Source organism: Eumetopias jubatus, unplaced genomic scaffold (assembly GCF_037043125.1).
Source record: "Eumetopias jubatus isolate StellerSeaLion01/CBP00866 unplaced genomic scaffold, mEumJub1_p1.0 scaffold_5, whole genome shotgun sequence".
NCBI classification, from domain to species: Eukaryota; Metazoa; Chordata; class Mammalia; order Carnivora; family Otariidae; genus Eumetopias; species Eumetopias jubatus.
Window position 1 is genome coordinate 73,750,933 of NW_028274811.1, and position 23,225 is coordinate 73,774,157.

Below are 23,225 nucleotides of genomic sequence, written 5' to 3' on the forward strand. Positions count from 1 at the left end.
GGATGCAGATACATCTGGGTTCAAGTGCAATCTGACTTCACCACTCCAAGCCTATTTCCTCATTGATAAAGTGAGGATTACATCACTTACTTGATATTTGCATAAATGGAGTGCCTGAACAAACATAAGACACAGCTGACCCTCAAACAACATGGGTTTGGAGTCCACTTATACATGGATTTTTTTCAATAAAGTATTTTCTGTACTATAAATGTATTTTCCCTTCCTTAGGATTTTTTCTTTCTTTCTTTTTCTTTCTTTCTTTTTTTAAGATTTTATTTATTTACTTGTCAGAGACAGGCAGTGCACGGGAGGACAAGCAGGGGGAGCTGCAGCAGAGGGATAAGAAGGCTCCCTGCCGAGCAAGGAGCCCAGTGTGGCTGTGGGACTCGATCCCAGGACCCTGGGATCATGACCTGAGCCAAAGGCAGATGCTTAACCGACTGAGCCACCCAGGCAACCCTCCTTAGGATTTTCTTAATAACGTTTTCTTTTCTCTAGCTTACTTTATTGTAAGAATACAGTATATAATACATATAACATAGAAAATAATGTGTTAACTTTATATTATCTGTAAGGCTTCTGGTCAACAGTGGGCTATTAGTAGTTAAGTTTTTGAGGAGTAAAAGTTACATGTGGATTTTTGGCTGTGTCGGCACCCCTAACTTCCACATTGTTCAAGGGTCAACTGTATATTAGTTCCATTCTCCTTATCTACTGCCATCCTCTCAATAAACTTCACTACTTTTTTTTCTATTCCTAATTCACACGGTTACTACAAACTTTCTCTACATATTTAAAATCCTCAATCCCTCATTCCTTGATGTCTCAAGTAGTAATCTTCTTGCCAATGTTCTTCAAAAGATGGCTATCATCAAACACAAGTATCCTCTTTGAATTATGTGAATACTAGTCCAGAGTAAATCCTGCAAAAGAGACCAATCCATCCTCTGAACCACTGAAACATTTATTAGTTGAGTTATTCATTCAAACTTAATCGACATTTTTTACCATTGCTATATTGATATGCCCTGTTTCCCAGGTCAATAAAACCTTAAACAAAAGTATTCTATCTTTGGAGTTCCTTACATATTCAACACCTATTAAGTAATATGTACTCAATAAATGGCTGATTGTCCAGCTCCCAAAGTCTACTCTAAACATTTAGTTTCCCCACTGCCAAAAGGAATTTTCAGTTTGCTAAAATGAGAAAGGAAGAATCTCTTTGTGAGTATCAGCTCACATAACTTTTTGCACCATCTCCTAATACTTTCCACTTTACATCTTTGCTTCTCTCATTCAGCCAGTTCACACTGCTTCTATCTACTCAAACGGTACATGTAAATTGAAGGCCAAATTCAAGCATCAAGTATAAAGCCTTCTCAGATGAATCTCACTAGTGTGAACTTCTAACACTTTTAATCTAAACCAACATTTCCAAAAAGTATTCCAAGGAATAGGAACATGCTTAAAAGTATTAACACACGGTCTAGTAATTTTGTGAATGCTATACATTATATATCTCACTCTCTTTTAAAGTCATTCTAAATATATATTAGCACACTAAAGGCTCTGAAAAGTCCTAAAGACCCAAAGATAGTTTAACCTAACATTTCTAAAACTTATGTTACTATAGAACATTTATTTTAATGAACAGCAATTAACATTTTGAAGCACATTAGCATTCTCCAAAGTATAATTTGGGATATTCTGGGTTTTGTTTTTGTATGTTTGGAAATTAACTATATTTTTGATGTCTCTTATACTGTTATTAAATTTACAGGGGTGTGAGTGTGTTTGTTTCCCACAACTAAACTGGAAGTTCCTTAGGAGCAAAGACTACTTCTATTATTCTCTCTTATTTCCTACAGCGTCTAGTACATTGTAGATAATCAACAAATATTCACAGAATCACAGATGGTAAAGACAATACTGAATTTATTCCACATAGTCACTAACTTCACACTTAACCTCCTTTTCCTAAGGCAGAATTTAGTGCTGTGGGTATACTGGATGTTAAAAGAACTATAAAGAATCAAAATCTATACCAAGACCTTTTGCATTGGTGGTATAGTGGTGAGCATAGCTGCCTTCCAAAATCTATACCAAGACCTTTCAATTGAAAATCTTTCTAAACTGCAGTTAAGTATTTCACAAAAGCAAGCAATCTCTAACATACAAATCTTTAACTGATGATTTAAACATACATGTAATAGATCACCTACCCTCAATACAACACATACACAGGCATGAACACCCCTCAAAAGTACCTTTTCAGATAGTAACTGATTAGCAAAAATGCTTTATGTCCAGAAAAGAGTGACCAAAATAATGAAGAAACCTGCAATTATATAACTAGCTGAAGGAAATTGGGAAGGTCTTGACAAAAAAAAAAAAAAAATTGGTGGAGAAAGAGGCAAAAAGGGTTGCTGAAAAGGATTACTTGCATAAAAATGAAGAGAAATGGACCAAAGAATGATTAAAAGTAGAGGAAGACTGACTTCAGCTCAAAATAAGAACTGTTAATAATCAGACATGGCAAATGTGGAATGGGCTACTAATAGGAAGTACATTCCCATCACTAGAGATAAAAAAGCACAGACTGGACAATTCACTTGGCAGGAATGTTGGGACAAATTGAATGTCAGATGGGTAGTAGGACTAGAAGCCCCTTAGATTCTTCCAGTGCTAGGTCTCTGGGGCCCTAAAATATCCATCTTGCTCCAACTCACTGCAGCACCTGCTCCCACTGACACTGTCAAGGCGAAAGAGAGGAAAAAAAGATGTGTTCGTCATTCTGACTGGGAACTCAGAATACATGCCCTGTGAAAACAAAGCCAGAGTAAACACAGTTCACAGAAATAGTACCACATCACAGATAAAGTTGGACATATTTTTTACAAATCTAAAAGTCAGGCAACAATGTTTCTATGGTGAAATGCTTTCCACACTCCAAATTAACTCAAATTTTTGAAACATAACCTGATTATGATGCAGCTTACCTATATTATCTCCCATGCTATAAGGCTGCAGTTTCACATATGTTAGCTTTGTTTTCCTAGAGTTTAAGTTCCTTGCAGACAGGAACTATTGTTCATATATTTGAATGCTCACAAAGAGCTTTAGCATGCTTCTTGATTAAGAATTTGTCTACACTAATAGAGTTTAAGCTCATGAATGTCATGAAATGTTATGATTAACTAGGGACAGAGGACTGTAGTGAGGGCAAACTACTAAAGTTCAAATCCTGCTCAGACTGGCTCCCTGTGTAATCTTGGGTAAATCATTTAACCTGTCCAAGTCTCAGTTTTCCTATCTGCAAAATGGTCAAACTAAGGATTACAGAAAATACTAAAATTGAGTTGATTTTATGTTAGGTACTGCAACTCCTCCTTTTTCTGTCAAAATATTCATACGACAAACGTGATGAACAAGTTATATATCTGAGATTATGATAATGAAATGAGAATTTGGCTCTGGGGCAGAAATCGGCTTCTTCCAGAATTCTCCAAAGTAGTTCAACAGTCAAGTGAGACCAGTGATTTTTCTGCAGCAAAACAATGATATTGTGAACCTGTCAATTAATCGAACTCCTCACACAGCTCAGTTATTTCTTCCCTTAAGAGGCTGTTCGATTTCTCTCCTTTGCACTCTGAAGGCAGGCTGCACCTAAGCTCTTCCCCATCTAGAACATGAAACTGACTGACTAGGCCCCTTTCCTCACGCCACCGGAGCATGATAAATCCTTACTGCACTGGCAGTAAGATGACGCAGACTAGAAATTTCTTTGGGGGAATGTATTCGAGGAGCCCCACGAATCTACATCGCACCTGAGACGGTCCAGAGGCCCCACAAAGAACCGCCCCATCTAACTTAAGTGACAGACGCGCTGCCACCTCATCATTGCCCAGTTCATGGTCCTAATATTCGCCCATGCTTGCGCGGTACAAAATAACCAGCCCTGGCCCCTGACCCTTTCTCTCTGTAAATGCCATTTCAATCGCGTATTGCCTCCAACTTCTGCAAAAGCGACAGCGACCCTAACCCACCTGGGTCAGATGCTTCTCCTCCAAACGCCAAAGTTAGAGGCCGAGCGCATGCGCAATCACCAGGCATCGTTCACGTGACTGAAAGTGACCGAGGTTTTAGTTCGCTCGGTATTTGCTTAAAAGGTCTAAAGGGGAGTTCCCCATTTGCGCATGTGCCTATGCCTAGTCTGCTGGGAATTGTAGTTCTGTGGGTAAAGAGCTAGGAGAAACCCGAACTGCGTGATCCCCGCCCTCTTTCCAGAGGCGTTCCTAGAGGGAGGCGGAGGGCCGAGTGCCCAGCGTTTCTGAATAGCTCCCTGCAATGCTGCTGCTGTGGGTGTCGGTTGTCGCAGTCCCGGCGCTGGCAGCACCAGACCCCGGGGCAGGTGGACAGAGGCGAGGAGCTGCTCGGGTTTGGCCCGTTGCACCCAATGTGGTGCTAGTCGTGAGCGACTCCTTCGTAAGTACCGAGAGGCAAGAGAGTGGGCGTCCCGCTGCAGACTAGCGACCCGCTCACAGCTTTTCCTGTGCTGCAGGCTTTTGGGAGCAGAATCTGAGAGATTTTCAAACATATTCTACCCCGATGCAGAGTAAGAAATGCATTTTATTTTGAGGCCCCATATACACCCCGTACACCACGTACATATAAAACAATCGAGTAAATAAAATGTATCTGATAGCACCTTTGCATTTTTTTTTTAATGCTGGCCTCGACCCACTAATTTTATCACTACTAACGCACTTTCCGTACCCCCGTTTGAGTTATTGTGGGGAAAAATAACATTCTGCATCTGCATAAAAGCGTGTTAAGCTTCCCAGTGGTTATTTCCCACTTCAAGTTTACAGGAATTCATGTTTGGGTGAGAAGTGAATAAAGTTAACATTTTTATTACCCACGTATCTGATAATCCTGTTAGTGCTGATTTAGGTGCGTTAGTTGATGTAATTTGATCCACTCCCCCATGTTCCAAGGAAATTATGTGGGTGTGTTGTTGTTTAATCCCAAACTTGAACAGTCTTTGGAACTTTCCCAAGCCTCATCGAAAAGAAGACTAGTATCAACATTATCTGAAACTTTTAGTATTATCCGTGATTTAAAAAACTACTGCTTAGACAAATGTTCGGTTATGAGTTACAATACTAGCTTTATCACTGGGTGTTACTGTGGTCACATAGATTGTTGGTGTTAAGCACGTTTGCATCAAAAGAGTGCTTTTAATCACTATGTTCTATTGCCTTTCTCATTGATTAACCTATGATGATTAAAGTTACATAATCTGGATATGCTCATAGGACTTGTTGAGAAAATTATTCAAAGTAATCTTTATGATTCTCTAAATTTAGGGAACAAGCAGTATTGGAGATTAACATGAAAGAGGTTTCTTAGGGAGTGCTCCTGAGATCAAAGGGAAAGGAAAAAAGGAGGATTGTGCAAAGAGAGAGAAGTTGAGTTTTGTTCCTTTCTCAGTAGAAGCCCCAGCTGACTTTATGGGTAATTCTCAAATTAGTATGATGTTTCAGAACTGTTTCCATTTGGGGTGAGGGGGCTAGGCCTTTATACCCTCATGTTGGATGGCCATTAGTTGTGTGCTGCTCCCAGAAAGGGGCATGATTTTGGGCAAGGCAACTCTCATTGGCAGAGGCATTCTTTCATTCCTAAATGGAACTTGGGTGGTGCATGAAAGCATCCTAGAAACTTCCAAAGATGACTGAAATATTTTAGTTTTTTTTCAGTAAAGTATGAAATACGTTTTTATATATTTGTGTTTAAATCCTTTGCATTCATTATACTTACTGATGTTCAAAATGTCCCATCTTTGACTAGTGAAAGACCCTTCAGGTTGTTCCTGAGTCCTTTTGACCCATGCGTAATAATCTTCAGCAGTTTAACTTCCATGTCCAATTTGTATATTTACTGTCCTATCTTGTGTTTAGACTATAATCTAGGTGTTTCAGTTTTTCATTGCGTTTAGACCTTTCCAATGGACAGATCTAGAAAGTACATATATGAGAAAAAGAAAAAATGAGATCATGTTGATAATTTCAGCTCAAATTTAAATTATAAGGTTATTAATTCTTTGATTTTTTATCTCTTTTATACCAAATATTTTGGTTCCTAACTACATTAACATGATTGTTTGGTTTCTTTATCCAAATATATATAACATATATATATTTATACATATTATATTTTATACATATTAGGATAAATATATAGTGTGTATATACATATATATTTATAAATTTAGAGCCCCAATCGCCCTTGCCCTAGCTCACTAGTGGGAGAAAGGTTCAAAGCCAGGAAAGACAAATCAAAAGACCAGACAAGCTTCTGCAAAGCAAGCAGAAAGAAGGAAATAATAAGACTTAGAGCAGAAACTAACACCAATGCCAATGTGCATTTTCTGGCCTTATTTTAGGTAGCCTCTCAAACACAGCTGACATTACCTTTCTTGACACACTGTTTTCTCTCAGCATTCATGGAGCTCCATCTCATATCATCTTCCTCCCTTGCTAGCCATTCTTTCTTAGTTTCCCTTGACACCTTCTCCTCTTATTTGGGACTCCTTGAATTCCTTTCCTTCCTCCCTTTTCATTCTCTGCCTGAAAGGTTTCTTTCAGTATCATAGTTTTCAATACCATGAATATGCTAAAGACCCCCATGTTTATTTCACCAGGGTAGACTTTCCAAGCTCCAGATTCCTTTCTGTAATCAACAGCCTACTCTATATATCCATTTGGAAACCTCAGACATATCAAAGGTTTATGTGTATCCCACATTTGGATTAACTCATTTTTAAGACTGTATTTTTGTTTATAATTATATTGAAAATATAGAATAGATATAACTCCAGGCCTAAAATACTCTTTTTTCTGTCTTTGCTCTTTACCAAGAAGAGTTCTTCAGTTCCAAAATGCATATTTCCAGCCCAAACACCTCTTCTAATCTTCAGTCTCATTTATCCAGCAGCCACTGACATCTTCAGTTATTTCCAGTCTAAAGAACTGCTGGATCTTTCTTACCCTTTAGGTCTCATACTTCCCAGAGAAGCTTTCCCTGTTCACTCTATGTAAAGTACGTCTCCCTTGCTATTCTGTATCTCAGGGTTTTTTTCAAAGCACATATCACAATGTGTAATTATTAATGCTTTATTTTCCAGTATACTTTTGTCTCTCCCACTAAACTATAAGCTTCAAGAGGCCAGGGACTCTGTTTTTCTCACCACTGAATTTCTGGATCTTTCACAGTACCTGGCACATAGTAATTGCTTAATAAATATCCCATCAGTTCATCATGCCCCAAAAGAACTTTCCAGAAAGTCCTTTAGTTTATTTACTGTATTCAGATGAATCCAAGTACAACACTAAATTCTTAATATTATGAGGCAGATATAGGTAACACTCTCTATACTTGTTTTATCTTTTGAGGATCCTTAGGATCATACTGAAGTCTTTTGCTACTTGTAAATTTTATGGTTAAAATTAAAGGAAATAATTTTCTTCTTTTCTAATGCAATCAGTGTTAATTAAATTTCTTTATTCCAGGATGGAAGGCTAACATTTTATCCAGGAAGTCAGGTAGTGAAACTTCCTTTTATCAACTTCATGAAAGCACATGGCACTTCCTTTCTGAATGCCTACACAAACTCTCCGATCTGTTGCCCATCACGCGCAGGTAAGAACATGCTTAATATTAATGGAAGTGGCCACATACACAAAAATGTTCTCACAGTTTAGAAGATTATACCCAAAAGTACGATAGTAAGTTATATTTGTCATCTAATAAAAAATTTTAATATAAGTGATGCGTATTTTAAGGTATATATTGGGGTTATTGGAATTTCTACTTTATTTTTCAAGAGTAGGGATTTTTATCATCCAAAGTCGTGTTTAGTTCATGTGTTACTGTTTCATTTCCTTATGATTGGTGACTAAGAATCTTTTGCCTATCCAAGCAAATGAGGAAATACTCATATTTCCTAGAAGAGTTGTATCCTCAAGAAAATTTTCAGTAAGCGTAGTAGGGACTGGGAGGGGACTTCAGAGCCTACCACAAAGTAGTTAGAATTTTCATACGTCAGGTTACTCGGAATTTTTCCATATTATTTCAGATTACAGACTTTATCTGTTTCTCTTCAGTCTCAATTCACTTCTATCCCAAATCTAGTTGTGCACTTTTATTAGAGTAATTTAACAGGCATAGTTTTAATGGCAAAATGTCAACAGTATTAATCCATGAATAATTGAGAAGTAGGGAGAAATGCCATTTTCTAAATAAACTGTTCTCTGACAGAGTTGTTTTCCTTTCTGCCTTTCTACCATTTGTTTGCCTTGGGATACATAAAAAGCACCTCTGTTAGGACATATGTGACATGATCTGTGTGATTTGAGTCCCAAATCCCTGCACCACCTGCGCAATCACCTATGTAATTGCCAGTGAGTAAAGAAAACCCACTATGCTAAATGACATTTCAGTGATGAAGACCCAGGGATAATAAAACAGTTGTGTTAGTTTTTTATTCCCTATTGAGCAAGTGGAATGAGCAGTAGACTAGGGTGAGGTGTTGTCCTCGACTCTAATCCTCAATGGGCCAAGCAAGTCGCTCACTTTCCTTACTTACAGGGTTAGATATCTATCTATTCCTTATCTATCTCACAGGGTTGTTCCCAACATCAAATGAAATAATGAATAAAAAGATGATTAATAAATTCTAAAGGTTTCAAAAATGTTAGTGATGGTTTTCCTAGGAAAACTGTATTTTTAAGAGTTTGAACTCTTGAAGGAATAATAGTAATACAAACTGATGTTTGTTGCATTCTTACCCTGTGCCTGGCAATATTCTAAGTGCCCTACATGTCTTAATTTATATAATAATAACATGTCCATAAAGTAGATATTGTTACTACTCCCATTTTGCATATAAAAACAAAAGTACTAAAAGGTTAAGTAACTTATCAAAGGCCACTCAGTAATTGGCATTATTGGGATTCAAACCCAGGCCTCAAAACAAAGGAGCCAAGAATATATAATGGCTCATCCCATTCCTCAAAAAGAAAACAATTTGTTAGATGAGAAAAGAAAGCTTATTCACCCCTACTATGTGTGTACCCAGAAATGGAAAGGGAAAAGGATTTTTTTTCCGAGTTTTATCAAGATAATTGACATATAACATTGTATTCATTTAGGTGTACAATATAATGACATCATATATGTATATATTGTGAAATGATAAGTGTAGTTAATATCCATCACCTTTCATAGTTAAAAAATTTGTCTTGTGATGAGATCTTTTAAGATCTATTCCCTTAGCAACTTTTAAATATATAATCCAGTATTGTTAACTGTAGTCACCATGCTATACATTATATCCCCAGAACTTACTTATTACTGGAAATTTGTACATTTTTACCACCTTCACCCACTTTTGCCACCTCCCAACCCCCACTTCTGACAATCACAGTCTTTTATGTTTCTATGAGTTCCATTTTTCTAGATTCCACAAATATGTTAAGATCATACACTACTTATTTTTCTGACTTCTTTCTCTTAACATAATGCCCACAAGGCCCATCCATGTTGTCAAAAAAGACAGGGTTTCCTTTTTCATGACTAATAATATTTCTCTATGTAAAAAATATGTATGTATATGTGAGATATATATTTATGTATATATTTGTGCTATATATATATTTTATATATATATATAAAATCACATTTATTTATCCATTCATCTATCAATGGACAATTAGGCTGCTTCCATGTCTTGGCTATATTGTAAATAATGCAGTGAACATGGGGATGCAGAGATCTCTTTGAGATAATAATTTGTTTCCTTCAGATATAGCTAGAAGTGGGATTGCTGGACTGTATGACAGTTCTAGTTCTGGTTTTTTGAGAAACCTCCATACTGGTTTCCACAATGGCCTCATCAATTTACATTTCCAAAAAGATTGCACAAAGGTTATCTTTTCTCCACATTTTCACCACAACTATCTCTTGTCTTTTTGACAGTCATTCTAACATGAGTGAGGTAATAGCTCACTGTGGCCTTGATTTGCATTTTCCTGATAATTAGTGATACTGAGCATCTTTTCATGTAGCCATTTGACCATTTCTATGTCTTTGGAAAAATATCTATTCAGTTCCTCTGCCCATTTTTTAATCAGATTTTTTTTGTAGGAGTTCTTTGTATATTTTGGAGATTAATTATCAAATAGATGATTTGCAAATAGTTTCTCCCAATCCATAGATTGCTTTTGCATTTTATTGATGGTTTCCTTTGCTGTGCAGAAGTTTTCAAGTTCGATGTAGGTCTTCTTGTTGATTTTACTTGTTTTGCCTTTGCTTTTAGAGTCAAATACAAAAAAATTATTGTCACGTCTGGTATCAAGGAGCTTAGCCCCTGTTTTCTTTTAGTAGTTTCATGGTTTCAGGTCTCATGTTCAGTGTTTAAATCCATTTTGAGTTGATTTTCATGTAGGGTATAAGATAAGGGTCCAGTTTTCACAACACCAGTTATTGAAGAGCCTGTCCTTACCCCATTATATATTCTTGGCTCCTTTGTTTTACATTAATTGACCATATATGCATGAATTCATTTCTGGGCTCTTTTGTTTCATCGAAGTATGTGTCTGCTTTTATGCCAAAAACCATGCTATTTTGGTGGTTATAGTTTTGTAATATAGTTTGAAATCATGAAGCGTGATGCCTCCCATTTTATTCTTTCTCAAGAATGCTGTGGTTATTTGGGGTCTTATATGTTTCCAAACAAATTTTAGGATTGTTTGTTCTATTTTGGGGGAAAATGCCATTGGAATTTTGATAAGGATTTCATTGAATCTCTAGGTTGCTTTGAGTGGTATGGACATTTTAACAATATCAATTCTTCGTATCCATGAACACAGAATATCTTTCCATTTATTTGTATCTTCTTTAGTTTCTCTTATCAGGGTCTTACAGTTTTTAGATCTTTCCCCTCCTTGGTTAAATTTTTTCTAGGTAATTTATTCTTTTTGATGAAATTATAAATGGGATTCTATTCTTAATTTCTCTGATAGTTTGTTCTTAATATATATAGAAATGCACTGATTTTTATATATTGATTTTATATCCTGCAACTTTACTAAATGCATTGATTAGTTCCAACAGTTTCTTGGTGAAATCTTTAGGGTTTTCTATATATGTCATCTGCAAATAGAGACAGTTTTATTTCTTTCTAATTTGGATACCTTTAATTTCTTCTTCTTGCCTAATTGCTCTATACAGGACTTCTACTACTATGTTAAGTAAGAATTGTGAGAGTGGGCACCCTGGTCTTGTTCCTGATCTTAAGGAAGAGCTTTCAGCTTTTCACCACTAAATATAAAGTTAGCTGTGGCTTATCATATATGGCTTTCATTATGTTGAGCTACATTCTTTCTATACCCAGTTTGTTGAGAGTTTTTATCATGAATGGATGTTCAATTTTGTCAAAAGCTTTCTCTGCATCTATTGAGATGAGCATATGATTTTTATGCTTCATTTTGTTAATGTGGTATATCATATTGATTGATTTCCAGATGTTGAATCATCTTTGCATCCCTGGAATAAGTCCCAGTTGATCATGGTGTATGACCCTTTTAATGTATTGTTGAAATCAGTTTGCTAATATTTTGTTGACAATTTTACACTATGTTCATCAGGGATATTGGCCTGTCATTTTCTCCTTTTGGGGTGTCCTCTTCTGGTTTTGGTATCAGCGTAATGTTGGCCTCATAAAATGAGTTTGGAAGTGTTTCCTCCTCTTCTATTTTTTAGAAGAGTTTGGAGAGAGGGATTGGTATTAATTCTTCCATAAATGTTTGGTAGAATTCGCCAGTAAAACTTTCTGGTCCTGGGCTTTTCTTTCTTGGGAGGTATTTGAATACTGATTCAATCTCCTTACTCATAATTGGTCTGTTGGATTTTCTATTTCTTCATGATTCAGTCTTGGTAGGTTGTATACTTCTAGGAATATATCCACCTCTAAGTCTTCCAATTTCTTGGCATATAACTGTTCATAGTAGTCTTAAAATTCTTTGTACTTCTGTGTTATCAATAGTAACTACTCTTTCATTTCTGATTTTTGAATCATCTCTTTTCTTGGTAAGTCTAGCTAAATGTTTGTCTCTTTATCTTTTTTATTTTCCTAGTTATTTATTTAGTTATTTATTTATTTATTTAGAGGTAGTGTTCTATGATTCATTGTTTGCATATAACATCCAGGGCTCCATTCAATACGTGCCCTCTTTAATACCCATCACCAGCCACTGTCTCTTTATCTTTTTAAAAAAACAGCTCTTAGTTTTATTGATCCTTTCTATTTTCTTTTTAAGTCTCTATTTATCTTCACTCTAATCTTTCTTATTTCCTTTCTTCTCCTAACTTTGGGCTTAGTTTGTTCTTTTTCTAGTTCTTAAAGATGTAAAGTTAGGGGATGCCTGGGTGGCTCAGTCGGTTAAGCATCTGACTTCAGCTCAGGTCATGATCCCAGGGTCCTGGGATCGAGTCCGTCATCAGGCTCCTTGCTCAGCGGGGAGTCTGCTTCTCCCTCTGCCTGCCACTCCCCCTACTTGTGCACTCTCTCTCTGACAGATAAATTAAAAAACTCTTAAAAAAAAAAGATGTAAAGTTAGGTTGTTATTTGAGCTCTTTTTTCTTGATGTACGCATTTAACTCTATGAACTTAGCCCTTAGAACCACTTTTTCTGCATGCCATTAGTTTTAGTATGTTAAACTTCTGTTTTCATTTGTCTCAAGACTTTTTTTCTTTCTCGTTTGATTTCTGCTTTGACCCATTGATGTTCTGTACCATGTTGTTTAATCTCCACATATTTGTGAATTTTCTAGTTCTTGTGAATGACTTCCAGTTTCATATCTTTGTGGTCAGAAAAGATACTTGATGTTTCAGCTTCTTAAATTTATTAGGACTTGTATGATCTGTCTTAGAGATTGTTCCATGTGCACTTAAGAAGAGTGTATATTCTGTTGCTTTTAGATGGAATGTTCTGTAAATGTCTGTTAAGTCGCTCTGGTCTAACATGTAGTTTTTAAGTTCAGTGTTACTTTATTGATTTTGTGTCTGGATGATCTATCCATTGTTGAATCTGGGGTATTGAAGTTCCCTACTATTATAGTATTGCTGCCTATTTCTCCTTTTGGGTCTGTTAATACATGAAGAAAGATTTATTGGATACAATCATACTTGTAGAAAACAACAGCAAAGGTGTAGTACACTTAAATTTTTTGTGGAAAGCCAGTACAAGGACAACATCCTTAAAGATGTTGGAAAAAGATCTGTACTTCACTTGACTGACCTGGTAAATAAATAAATACTTAGTGATGATTTTTATGATTGAAAGAAGACTCTAGAGTCCAACAGGCTTTATACATAATTCCAGCTGTATTTATAAACAACTTAACCTGTAAGCCTTGAAGACTCACCTGTGAAATGGAAATAGTAACTCCTTGACGAGTTTTCCCCTTGATAACACGAGGTAACAATCAGAAATGTTAGGTAAAGCACCTAATGCAGGTTATGTCTTACTCCAGAGCATGAGTTCTAAACTAGTAGATTCTTTCTCTTGCTGTAATTATCTTCATAGTTAAAACAAATCGATAAGCTTTACACTAATCCCAGTTTCTCCCCCCACCCCCAGCAATGTGGAGTGGCCTCTTCACTCACTTAACAGAATCTTGGAATAACTTTAAGGGCCTAGATCCAAATTATACAACGTGGATGGATATCATGGAGAAGCATGGCTACCGAACACAAAAATTTGGAAAACTGGACTACACTTCAGGACATCACTCCATTAGGTAAAATAGTAAAACAAAAATAATGCGAATATGGTACCCTCTGCTGTAGCACATACATGTACTCTTTTTTGACTTTTGTTATTTCTGCACAAAGGTGAAAGTAAAGCTCTTAATCCCTCAATTGTGTTAATTTGGCTAAAACTTCACCTTTCTTTAATCTTCTTAAGATATTAAGATTGCTAATATGCTGGTAATTTTTGTTTTTCTTAAAAATTAAAGGCCTATAAAATTGTTTACTTCAAATTTTATTTTGAGTTTTGTTATACAATATCTACTAGGTACTGAATACAGTTTATATTTTTTAAAGACCATAATCTTCTGTCTGCTTGCTTTTGTCAGTTATCTCCTTTCAGTCTACTATAACTTTTTTTTTTTCATTTTACTAAGTCCTCAAAAACCAGGCAGCTGAGCATAGTGGTTAAGAGCAGAGATCTGGAATCAGAATACCTACTTGTGAATTTTAGTTTCTCTATTTACTACTGACCTCTAATTTCTTTGTTGTGAGGATTAAATGGAATGAGATCTGCAGGAAAAAAGCTCACACATAGCAGGTCTCCTTAGAAAGGCCTGCTTTCAAGATTGGCCCTTGGCTTATATCTAGTAACTTGAACATCAGGAGTGTTCCATGTATTCCCTGATAAAAGTGACTTATTCTATAGCTAGAATGTACAGTGTGGTTTATGCTGAACACCTGCTTTCCCTCTGAAAGTCTGGGATTTTGGTATGTGGCAGGTAGAGGGCGTCTGCATGATCAACCCCCAGTAACAACTTGGGTACTAATGAGCTTCCCTAATACACAATTCTTCACATGTATTGTCATGTTTGATGCTAGATGAATTAAGTGCCCTTTGTGTCTCCACTTGGCAACTTGAAAATGGTTTGCTGTGGACTCATCCTAAATACCGTTCCCTTTGCTGATTTTGCTTTCTGTCCTTTCACTATAATCATAGCCATGTGTACAACTGAGTACTGATGACAATGTACTGAGTACTGATGTACTGAGTACAATGCTGAGTCCCACGAGTTCTCCTAGTGAACTTGGGTATGCTCTTAGAGTCTCCCAACACTCAGGACTCCTGTCACAAATACATATTAAAGCCTTAGAGCAGTACCTCTTGCCTACAGGTGGTAATTTAGGGTTAGGACAGTGGTAGTAGTGATGATGATGATGCTAATGATTATGGTAAGAACGAGAAAAATAAACTGAATAAAAATAACAGTGAATGTAGTGAAATGAATAGTGTTCCCCAGAACTTCATGTCCACCTGGAACTACAGAATGTGACCTTATTTGGAAATAGATCCTTTTTACAGATGCAATTAGTTAAGGGTTCAAGATGAAGTCATGCCAAATTTAAAGTGAGTCCTAAATCTGATAACTAGAGATCTCTTTAGAAAGGACACAGACACACAGAGAAGGCAGTGTGAAGACAGAAGCAGAGATTGGAGTGATCACAGCTACAAGCCAAAAAATGTCAGAAGCCAGGAAAAAAAGAAGAATTCTTCCCGAGAGCCTTCAGAGGGAGCATGGCCCAGCCAATACCTTCATTTCCGATTTCTAGTCTCTAGAACCATGAGAGAATAAATTTCTCTTGTTTTAAGCCATCCTGTTTTCAGTAATTTGTTACTACAGTCCTAGGAAACTAACAGAATGAATTTTGGGTGAACAGATACTAAAATAATCTAGAATAATCTGGATATTAGTCTTGCTTTTCTGGGTAACGTTAAATTTCTTTCCTCTTCTGTCTTCCAAAATCTAGAAGAAATCAATCCTGCAAACCCAGAAGGGACCTTCACATCTTCTCCCTGTCTCTGCCGTCTAATCCATCCCCAGAGGTTGTCAGTTCTACTTCTAAATTCTCTATCCTTTTTATTCACTTACCACCTCCACCAAAGCCTCTCCTGTCTAACATACTGAAGTAGTTCCTAACTTTTCTTCTATCTGATCCACTTTCTATAGGCAGACAGAGTGATCTTTTAATATTTAATATTCATCTGATCAAGTGCCTGACCTGCTTAAAATATTTCAGTGTTTTTTTTTTTTCCTCTGTAGGTAGGCTAAAATCCCCAGCCCACAACATGGTTTATAAGACCCTACATTATCTAGTCCCTGCATACCTTCTGTCTCATTTCATATCACTCTCTCCCCGTCAGTATGCACTTGCTCTTTCATTTATGTCACATGCTTTTCACTAGCTCTGCACCACTGCACAAGCTAGTCTTGCGCAAAAAGCTCTTCCCCCATTCTGCCCAGGAATGCAGGAGAAGAAAAGGGTGGAAGCAGAGTAAACATGGTAGAAGGAGCAGAGGCTCTGAGTCCATCAGAACTGTTAAATGCCCAGCTTCCCTGCTTACCATCCTTGTGACCTTGGGCAAGTTACTTGACTTCTGTGTCAATGTTCTCATCGGAAAACTGGAATTAATCATACCCACCTTGGGGTGCCTGGCTGGCTCGGTCAATGGAGCATGTGACTCTTGATCTGGGGGTTGTGAGTTTGAGCCCCATGTTGGGTATAGAGATTACTTAAAATTTAAAAAAAAAAAATCTTAAAAATAATACCCACATCATTGGATGTTTAGGAGTTTTAAATGAGTTAATAAAAAAGGTTAAATAATAAGAAGTACTTAACAATGCCTGGCAAAGAATAAGCATTAAAAAAAAAAAAGAATAAGCATTTAATCAAGGGGAAAATTATTATTGTAAAAATGGCTTAATCAGAATTATAGTTTAATATTTACATAACCCTTTCATCTTCTTTTTTTTTTTTTTTTTTTAGGGAGGGAGGGACAGAGGGAGAGGGAGCCAGAGAATCTTAAGCAGACTCCACCCCCAGAAGGGAGCCTGACGCAGGGCTCGATGTCCTGACCCTGAGATCATGACCTGAGCAGAAATAGAGTCAGATGCTTAACCGACTGAGCCACCCAGGCACCCAAAACCCTTTATTTCCTAAAGTGTGTTGCACTGCTAATTATTTCATGTAATTTCACAAATTCTCTTTAAAATTCTTCTACTTTTTAGAAAGTAAGTTTAATCCAGAGTAAAATGTAACTATTCCTATTACCCTGTCCTCTACTATTACCCTGTCCTCTGCTATTACCCTGTCCTCTGCTATTACCCTGTCCTCTACTATTACCCTGTCCTCTGCTATTACCCTGTCCTCTGCCATTACCCTGTCCTATGCTATTACCCTGTCCTCCGCTAATACCCTGTCCTCCGCTATTACCCTGTCCTCTGCCATTACCCTGTCCTCTACCATTACCCTGTCCTATGCCATTACCCTGTCCTATGCCATTACCCTGTCCTATGCCATTACCCTGTCCTCTACTATTACCCTGTCCTATGGTATTACCCTGTCCTATGCTATTACCCTGTCCTATACTAGTACCCTGTCCTATGCTATTACCCTGTCCTCTGCCATTACCCTGTCCTCTGCCATTACCCTGTCCTCTACTATTACCCTGTCCTCTACTATTACCCTGTCCTATGGTATTACCCTGTCCTATGCTATTACCCTGTCCTATACTATTACCCTGTCCTATACTAGTACCCTGTCCTCTACTATTACCCTGTCCTATGGTATTACCCTGTCCTATGCTATTACCCTGTCCTCTGCTATTACCCTGTCCTATACTAGTACCCTGTCCTATACTAGTACCCTGTCCTGTACTAGTACCCTGTCCTGTACTATTACCCTGTCCTATGCTAGTACCCTGTCCTCTGCTATTACCCTGTCCTATGGTATTACCCTGTCCTATGGTATTACCCTGTCCTATGCTATTACCCTGTCCTATACTATTACCCTGTCCTATGCTATTACCCTGTCCTCTACTAGTACCCTGTCCTCTACTAGTACCCTGTCCTATGCTATTACAGGTATGCTATTACCCTGTCCTCCGCTATTACCCTGTCCTCTGCTATTACCCTGTCCTCTGCTATTACCCTGTCCTCTACCATTACCCTGTTCTCTGTTATTACCCTCTCCTATGCCATTACCTTGTCCTATGCCATTACCCTGTCCTATGCCATTACCCTGTCCTATGCTATTACCCTGCCCTCTACTAGTACCCTGTCCTCTGCTATTACCCTGTCCTCTGCTATTACCCTGTCCTATGCTATTACCCTGTCCTATACTAGTACCCTGTCCTCTGCTATTACCCTGTCCTCTGCTATTACCCTGTCCTATACTAGTACCCTGTCCTATACTAGTACCCTGTCCTGTACTAGTACCCTGTCCTGTACTATTACCCTGTCCTCTGCTAGTACCCTGTCCTCTGCTATTACCCTGTCCTATACTATTACCCTGTCCTCTACCATTACCCTGTTCTCTGTTATTACCCTCTCCTATGCCATTACCTTGTCCTATGCCATTACCCTGTCCTATGCCATTACCCTGTCCTATGCTATTACCCTGCCCTCTACTAGTACCCTGTCCTCTGCTATTACCCTGTCCTCTGCTATTACCCTGTCCTATGCTATTACCCTGTCCTATACTAGTACCCTGTCCTCTGCTATTACCCTGTCCTCTGCTATTACCCTGTCCTATACTAGTACCCTGTCCTATACTAGTACCCTGTCCTGTACTAGTACCCTGTCCTGTACTATTACCCTGTCCTCTGCTAGTACCCTGTCCTCTGCTATTACCCTGTCCTATGCTATTACCCTGTCCTCTACTATTACCCTGTCCTATGCTATTACCCTGTCCTATACTAGTACCCTGTCCTATGCCATTACCCTGTCCTATGCCATTACCCTGTCCTATGCCATTACCCTGTCCTCTGCCATTACCCTGTCCTCTGCCATTACCCTGTCCTCTACTATTACCCTGTCCTCTACTATTACCCTGTCCTATGGTATTACCCTGTCCTATGCTATTACCCTGTCCTATACTAGTACCCTGTCCTATGCTATTACCCTGTCCTCTGCCATTACCCTGTCCTATGGTATTACCCTGTCCTATGCTATTACCCTGTCCTATACTATTACCCTGTCCTATGCTATTACCCTGTCCTATGCTATTACCCTGTCCTCTACTAGTACCCTGTCCTCTACTAGTACCCTGTCCTATGCTATTACAGGTATGCTATTACCCTGTCCTCTGCTATTACCCTGTCCTCTGCTATTACCCTGTCCTATACTATTACCCTGTCCTCTACCATTACCCTGTTCTCTGTTATTACCCTCTCCTATGCCATTACCCTGTCCTATGCCATTACCCTGTCCTATGCCATTACCCTGTCCTATGCTATTACCCTGCCCTCTACTAGTACCCTGTCCTCTGCTATTACCCTGTCCTCTGCTATTACCCTGTCCTATGCTATTACCCTGTCCTATGCTATTACCCTGTCCTATACTAGTACCCTGTCCTCTGCTATTACCCTGTCCTATACTAGTACCCTGTCCTGTACTATTACCCTGTCCTGTACTAGTACCCTGTCCTGTACTATTACCCTGTCCTCTGCTAGTACCCTGTCCTCTGCTATTACCCTGTCCTATGCTATTACCCTGTCCTCTACTATTACCCTGTCCTATGGTATTACCCTGTCCTATGCTATTACCCTGTCCTATACTAGTACCCTGTCCTATGCTATTACCCTGTCCTCTGCTATTACCCTGTCCTCTGCTATTACCCTGTCCTATACTAGTACCCTGTCCTATACTAGTACCCTGTCCTGTACTAGTACCCTGTCCTGTACTATTACCCTGTCCTATGCTAGTACCCTGTCCTCTGCTATTACCCTGTCCTATGCTAGTACCCTGTCCTATACTATTACCCTGTCCTATACTATTATCCTATTTTCTCACTTTGCTCAGCCAATCCAGTAGGAAAAAGAATCGAAGGTTGAACAGCTCATACTCCCTGTAACTATCATTCTGTGTATGACATGGTTAAAATCTGATCTGAATTTTATTCCTCAGGAATAAGGACCCTGTTTCTCTTTTTCATTGCTTTATTCCCATCGCCAATATTGTGCCAGTGCATTGTAGGCACAGAATTAAATGTCTGAATGAATGGGATAGGAAGTTATATTGATCTAGCTATAGCTTATTATTTGATAAACATTGATGTTCTGTTTAACCTATGGTTTAAAATCAGTAAAAGGAGAAAAGCCACTTAAATGTTGACATTTGGGACATCAAAGATGACTGTCAGTATAATAACTGCTTATGGCTAATTTTCCTATCTCACCAGAGCTTAAGAAATTGAAATAAGCTCTCAGGACTGTTTGTATTAGTGCTGTATGTACCCACACAGTCATTTAGCTGACAAATAGGTCAAGTTTGCTACTAATTGCATATCTGGAGAGGTTATATGCATTTTGGTACATTATCTTTTAGATTTTTCTGTGCAATTTGAAAAATGGGTCTCAGGAAAAAATGTATCTTAATATCAAACTTACTAGGGGTATTGAGTATTTTGATAGACTGACTCTCAAAGTCAGAAGTTGTTTTTATAACTCTTTCTGCTACCTTTTCCACTGAAATTGGCCATTTTTGAACCTGTTTGTATTTTCAGCCAGAATTACAAGTTTCTTTAGCTTATACAATAATACTCCATCTGTCTTTTTTAGATCTCAAGTAATACTTTCTTCTTGTATCAGTTTAAGAACACTAGTCCAGCTATGTGTCCCTTATTTGTATAATATACTGCACTACACTGGGATCCTTAAGGGCTACACACTTGTTTATTCCAGACAATTGTTAAACAAGTAGTGGTGGTAGTACTCATTACGATTCTATTTACTAACTATCAGTCTTTGGGCAAGTTATGTATCTACTTTACCCCCCTCACATTGTAGGTGTTATAATAGGTTTGATTAGGTTCAAATTTGCCATATCTTATTAGCAACTGAAAGGAAACATTTGTATTTAATTCATAGGGTATTTTGGTAATTTTTACAATCAGATAAAACTGTTTTGCTAATATATATGCAATATCGAAAACAGTGGTTCTCAACCAAGGGCAATTTTGATAAGACCCCCCCCCACCCCAAGACATCTGACAAGGACTGGGGGGATGCTGCTGACATCCAGAGGGTAGATGCCAGGTTGCTGCTAAACAGTCTACAATGCACAGAACGCCACCCTTCCCCGCCACCATCTGCCTCCACCCTGCAGCAAAGAATTATCAAGCCTAAAATGTCAATAGTGCAGAGATTGAGAAAACATCTAAACTAAATATCCTAAATATTTCTAAATCAACAAAACCAAAGAGCGTGTTAGTTTGGAAGTGTGTAGAATTAGGAGACATTTTATATAGACATTTTAAAAACTAGATTTCTAAGATCACAATTTAATAAAGAAATTGAGTATTAAGTAATATTCCTTAAAAATACTAAGACTAAAGATGATCCTTATTTAAGTTACAAAAGTATAGTCCAATGTATTTTATTCAGCCAATATTTAATGGAGCCAACCACTATGTACCAGACACTATTTTTAAACGATGGGACTACAGGAGTGATCAAAACACAAAAATGTCTAAACTCAGGGAACTTACATTCTAGTGGCATCAGAAGCCAATTTAAATAAGCTGTTGTCTTCTCTTTCCTAGCTAAAAGTTAAAAACCTAAAGTCAAATCCTCTGTCATCCTACTTCCACTGAAATTTATCTATGTTCTCAGTTCATGTAACTTCACGTTTTTCTGAAGCCAGGTCACACTAGGCAATTTTCACTCCTCTGAAACAAATGAAAAATAAAGGCCTGCTTCCAAAATAAGAGAATTGCTCTGGGGATTTCTTCAGCTTGAACCTCTTGGCAAACAGCAAAGTGAAGCAAACCACAAGCTGCCTACAGCGCTCTTCCTGGCCCCGTCAGGCCTCCAGACTGGAAGCACAGTCTGGATTCTCAATAGAATCAGAGTAACTAAGAAGAAAGGGACAGAACTCAGATTAACAACCATAGAGCCCTCTCTCAGTCCCTTTCAATTCTGTATCCTAGTGGTATGTGTATATCTCATGCATATCCACCATTATTTTATGATCTAAGATCATAAATACCTTTAGATTGGTTTTCTCCATACCAAAGAGGAGTTTATTTTGTTCTTTTCCTTATAATGGAGAAAGGCATCCATTCCTTTGGTCAGTTTAGAAGATTTTGTGGAACCCACACCACTATCATCGTCTTACTATCTTTAATGAAATTCAGTATCTAGAACAGCTTGCATTATTCTGGGTGCATTCTCAGATAATTTAGGATAAGGAAAGAGTCTGCTATTGTTTTAGTTATTCCAGAACCCTCACTTCTGATGACTAGACAATTCTTGGTTGAAGCAGCCCCTGGGGCTATCTTCAGAATGCTGTCTACCATAATTCCTAGATCAGTTTCTTGAGACATCGGTGGATCGCTTCTAGCCTACACTCTTATTACTATTATTGGATTTTTTCCCATTTAATTACTAAACTTTAATGTATTAGGGTTTAGCTGCCTATAAGGAAGTTTATATCTCCTACTTTGGCCAGTGTTAGCCATTTGTGGAAATTTATCTCAATCTATTTGAGACGAGTCTGAAGCTATCTAATAATAGGGAGATTTAACTTTTCAAATTAACATTAGCATTAGCCAGATATGACCTAGCTGAAGAGATGTATGGTTTTAAAAAGGTTAAAAAAAAATAAGTCTAGATAACTGCAATACGGGATAAAATATATTTAATTCTGTTTAAAGAAGGAAGTGATCACATCCAGATTTTTTTTCAGGAGATGGGAGTAAAGGCTGTATTTAATTTATTCTAAGGTGGCACTTCTTTCTTTTTCACAATTTAAGATATCTCTGAAATTGCAGTGTATCTTACTACTGAGATTACAAAATTCTGTTATAGTCTAATTGGCAGTATTTTTCTTAATAGTGTGTGTGTATATATATATATACATACATATATATTTTTAAATAGTATATATAGTTTTAATAGCATTTTAGATTTGATAAGCTTTCAAAGAAGTAGAACATTACTAGGCTAAAATGGACAGGAAGGAGAAACTTCTAAACAAAGGCATCCAAGTAGGAGAGTACAAACCTTTTGGAGAACATTGGCTAAACCAGAATTCCTGTAGGGAAGCAATGAAAGTAAAGCTTTCATATGTGAGAAGGACTTCAGTAATAGGTTCAGGCAGCTGGCAAAAAAACCCTGCATGCTTCATCTGGTAAGCTGAATTTGAGAATCTCCACAAAGTTTTTGTTCTGTTAAAAAAAAAAAAATAGCAGTAACAACTTGGGAATGGTTATGTTTTATTCTTTTCACCCTTGAACAGATTTTTTGCTTTCTGGTCAAGTCCCATGATTATTTTACATGAACTTTTTGAGTTCCTGTAATTTTTTTAAATTTTATTTATTATTTTTGCCAGAAATAGAGAGCAAGAGA

At 37.6% G+C, this 23,225-nt stretch overlaps 2 protein-coding genes across 8 annotated transcripts in view; one reads left to right on the forward strand and one right to left on the reverse strand.

Moving 5' to 3' along the window:
- The window catches only part of SKIC3 (SKI3 subunit of superkiller complex), a 169,659-nt gene that overhangs the window by 90,405 nt on the left and 56,029 nt on the right, over positions 1-23,225 (reverse strand). For 2 of the 6 annotated variants that reach the window (XM_028089298.2, XM_028089293.2), the window contains exon 1: positions 4,050-4,086. The exons of 1 other annotated variant lie outside the window; for it this stretch is intronic. The gene's annotated coding sequence lies outside the window, so the exon portion shown is untranslated. Of the gene's footprint in view, positions 1-4,049; positions 4,089-22,880; positions 23,186-23,225 lie in introns of those variants that run through there. 3 more of the 6 variants (XM_028089296.2, XM_088023398.1, XM_028089294.2) reach the window with 3 other exon arrangements.
- ARSK (arylsulfatase family member K) overlaps positions 4,251-23,225 on the forward strand; it is a 44,596-nt gene continuing 25,621 nt past the window's right edge. For both annotated transcript variants that reach the window (XM_028089299.1, XM_028089300.1), the window contains exons 1-3: positions 4,251-4,488; positions 7,575-7,704; positions 13,707-13,866. In XM_028089299.1, coding sequence (XP_027945100.1) covers positions 4,351-4,488; positions 7,575-7,704; positions 13,707-13,866 — 428 coding nt within the window. In that variant the 5' untranslated portion in view covers positions 4,251-4,350. The remainder of the gene's footprint in view (positions 4,489-7,574; positions 7,705-13,706; positions 13,867-23,225) is intronic.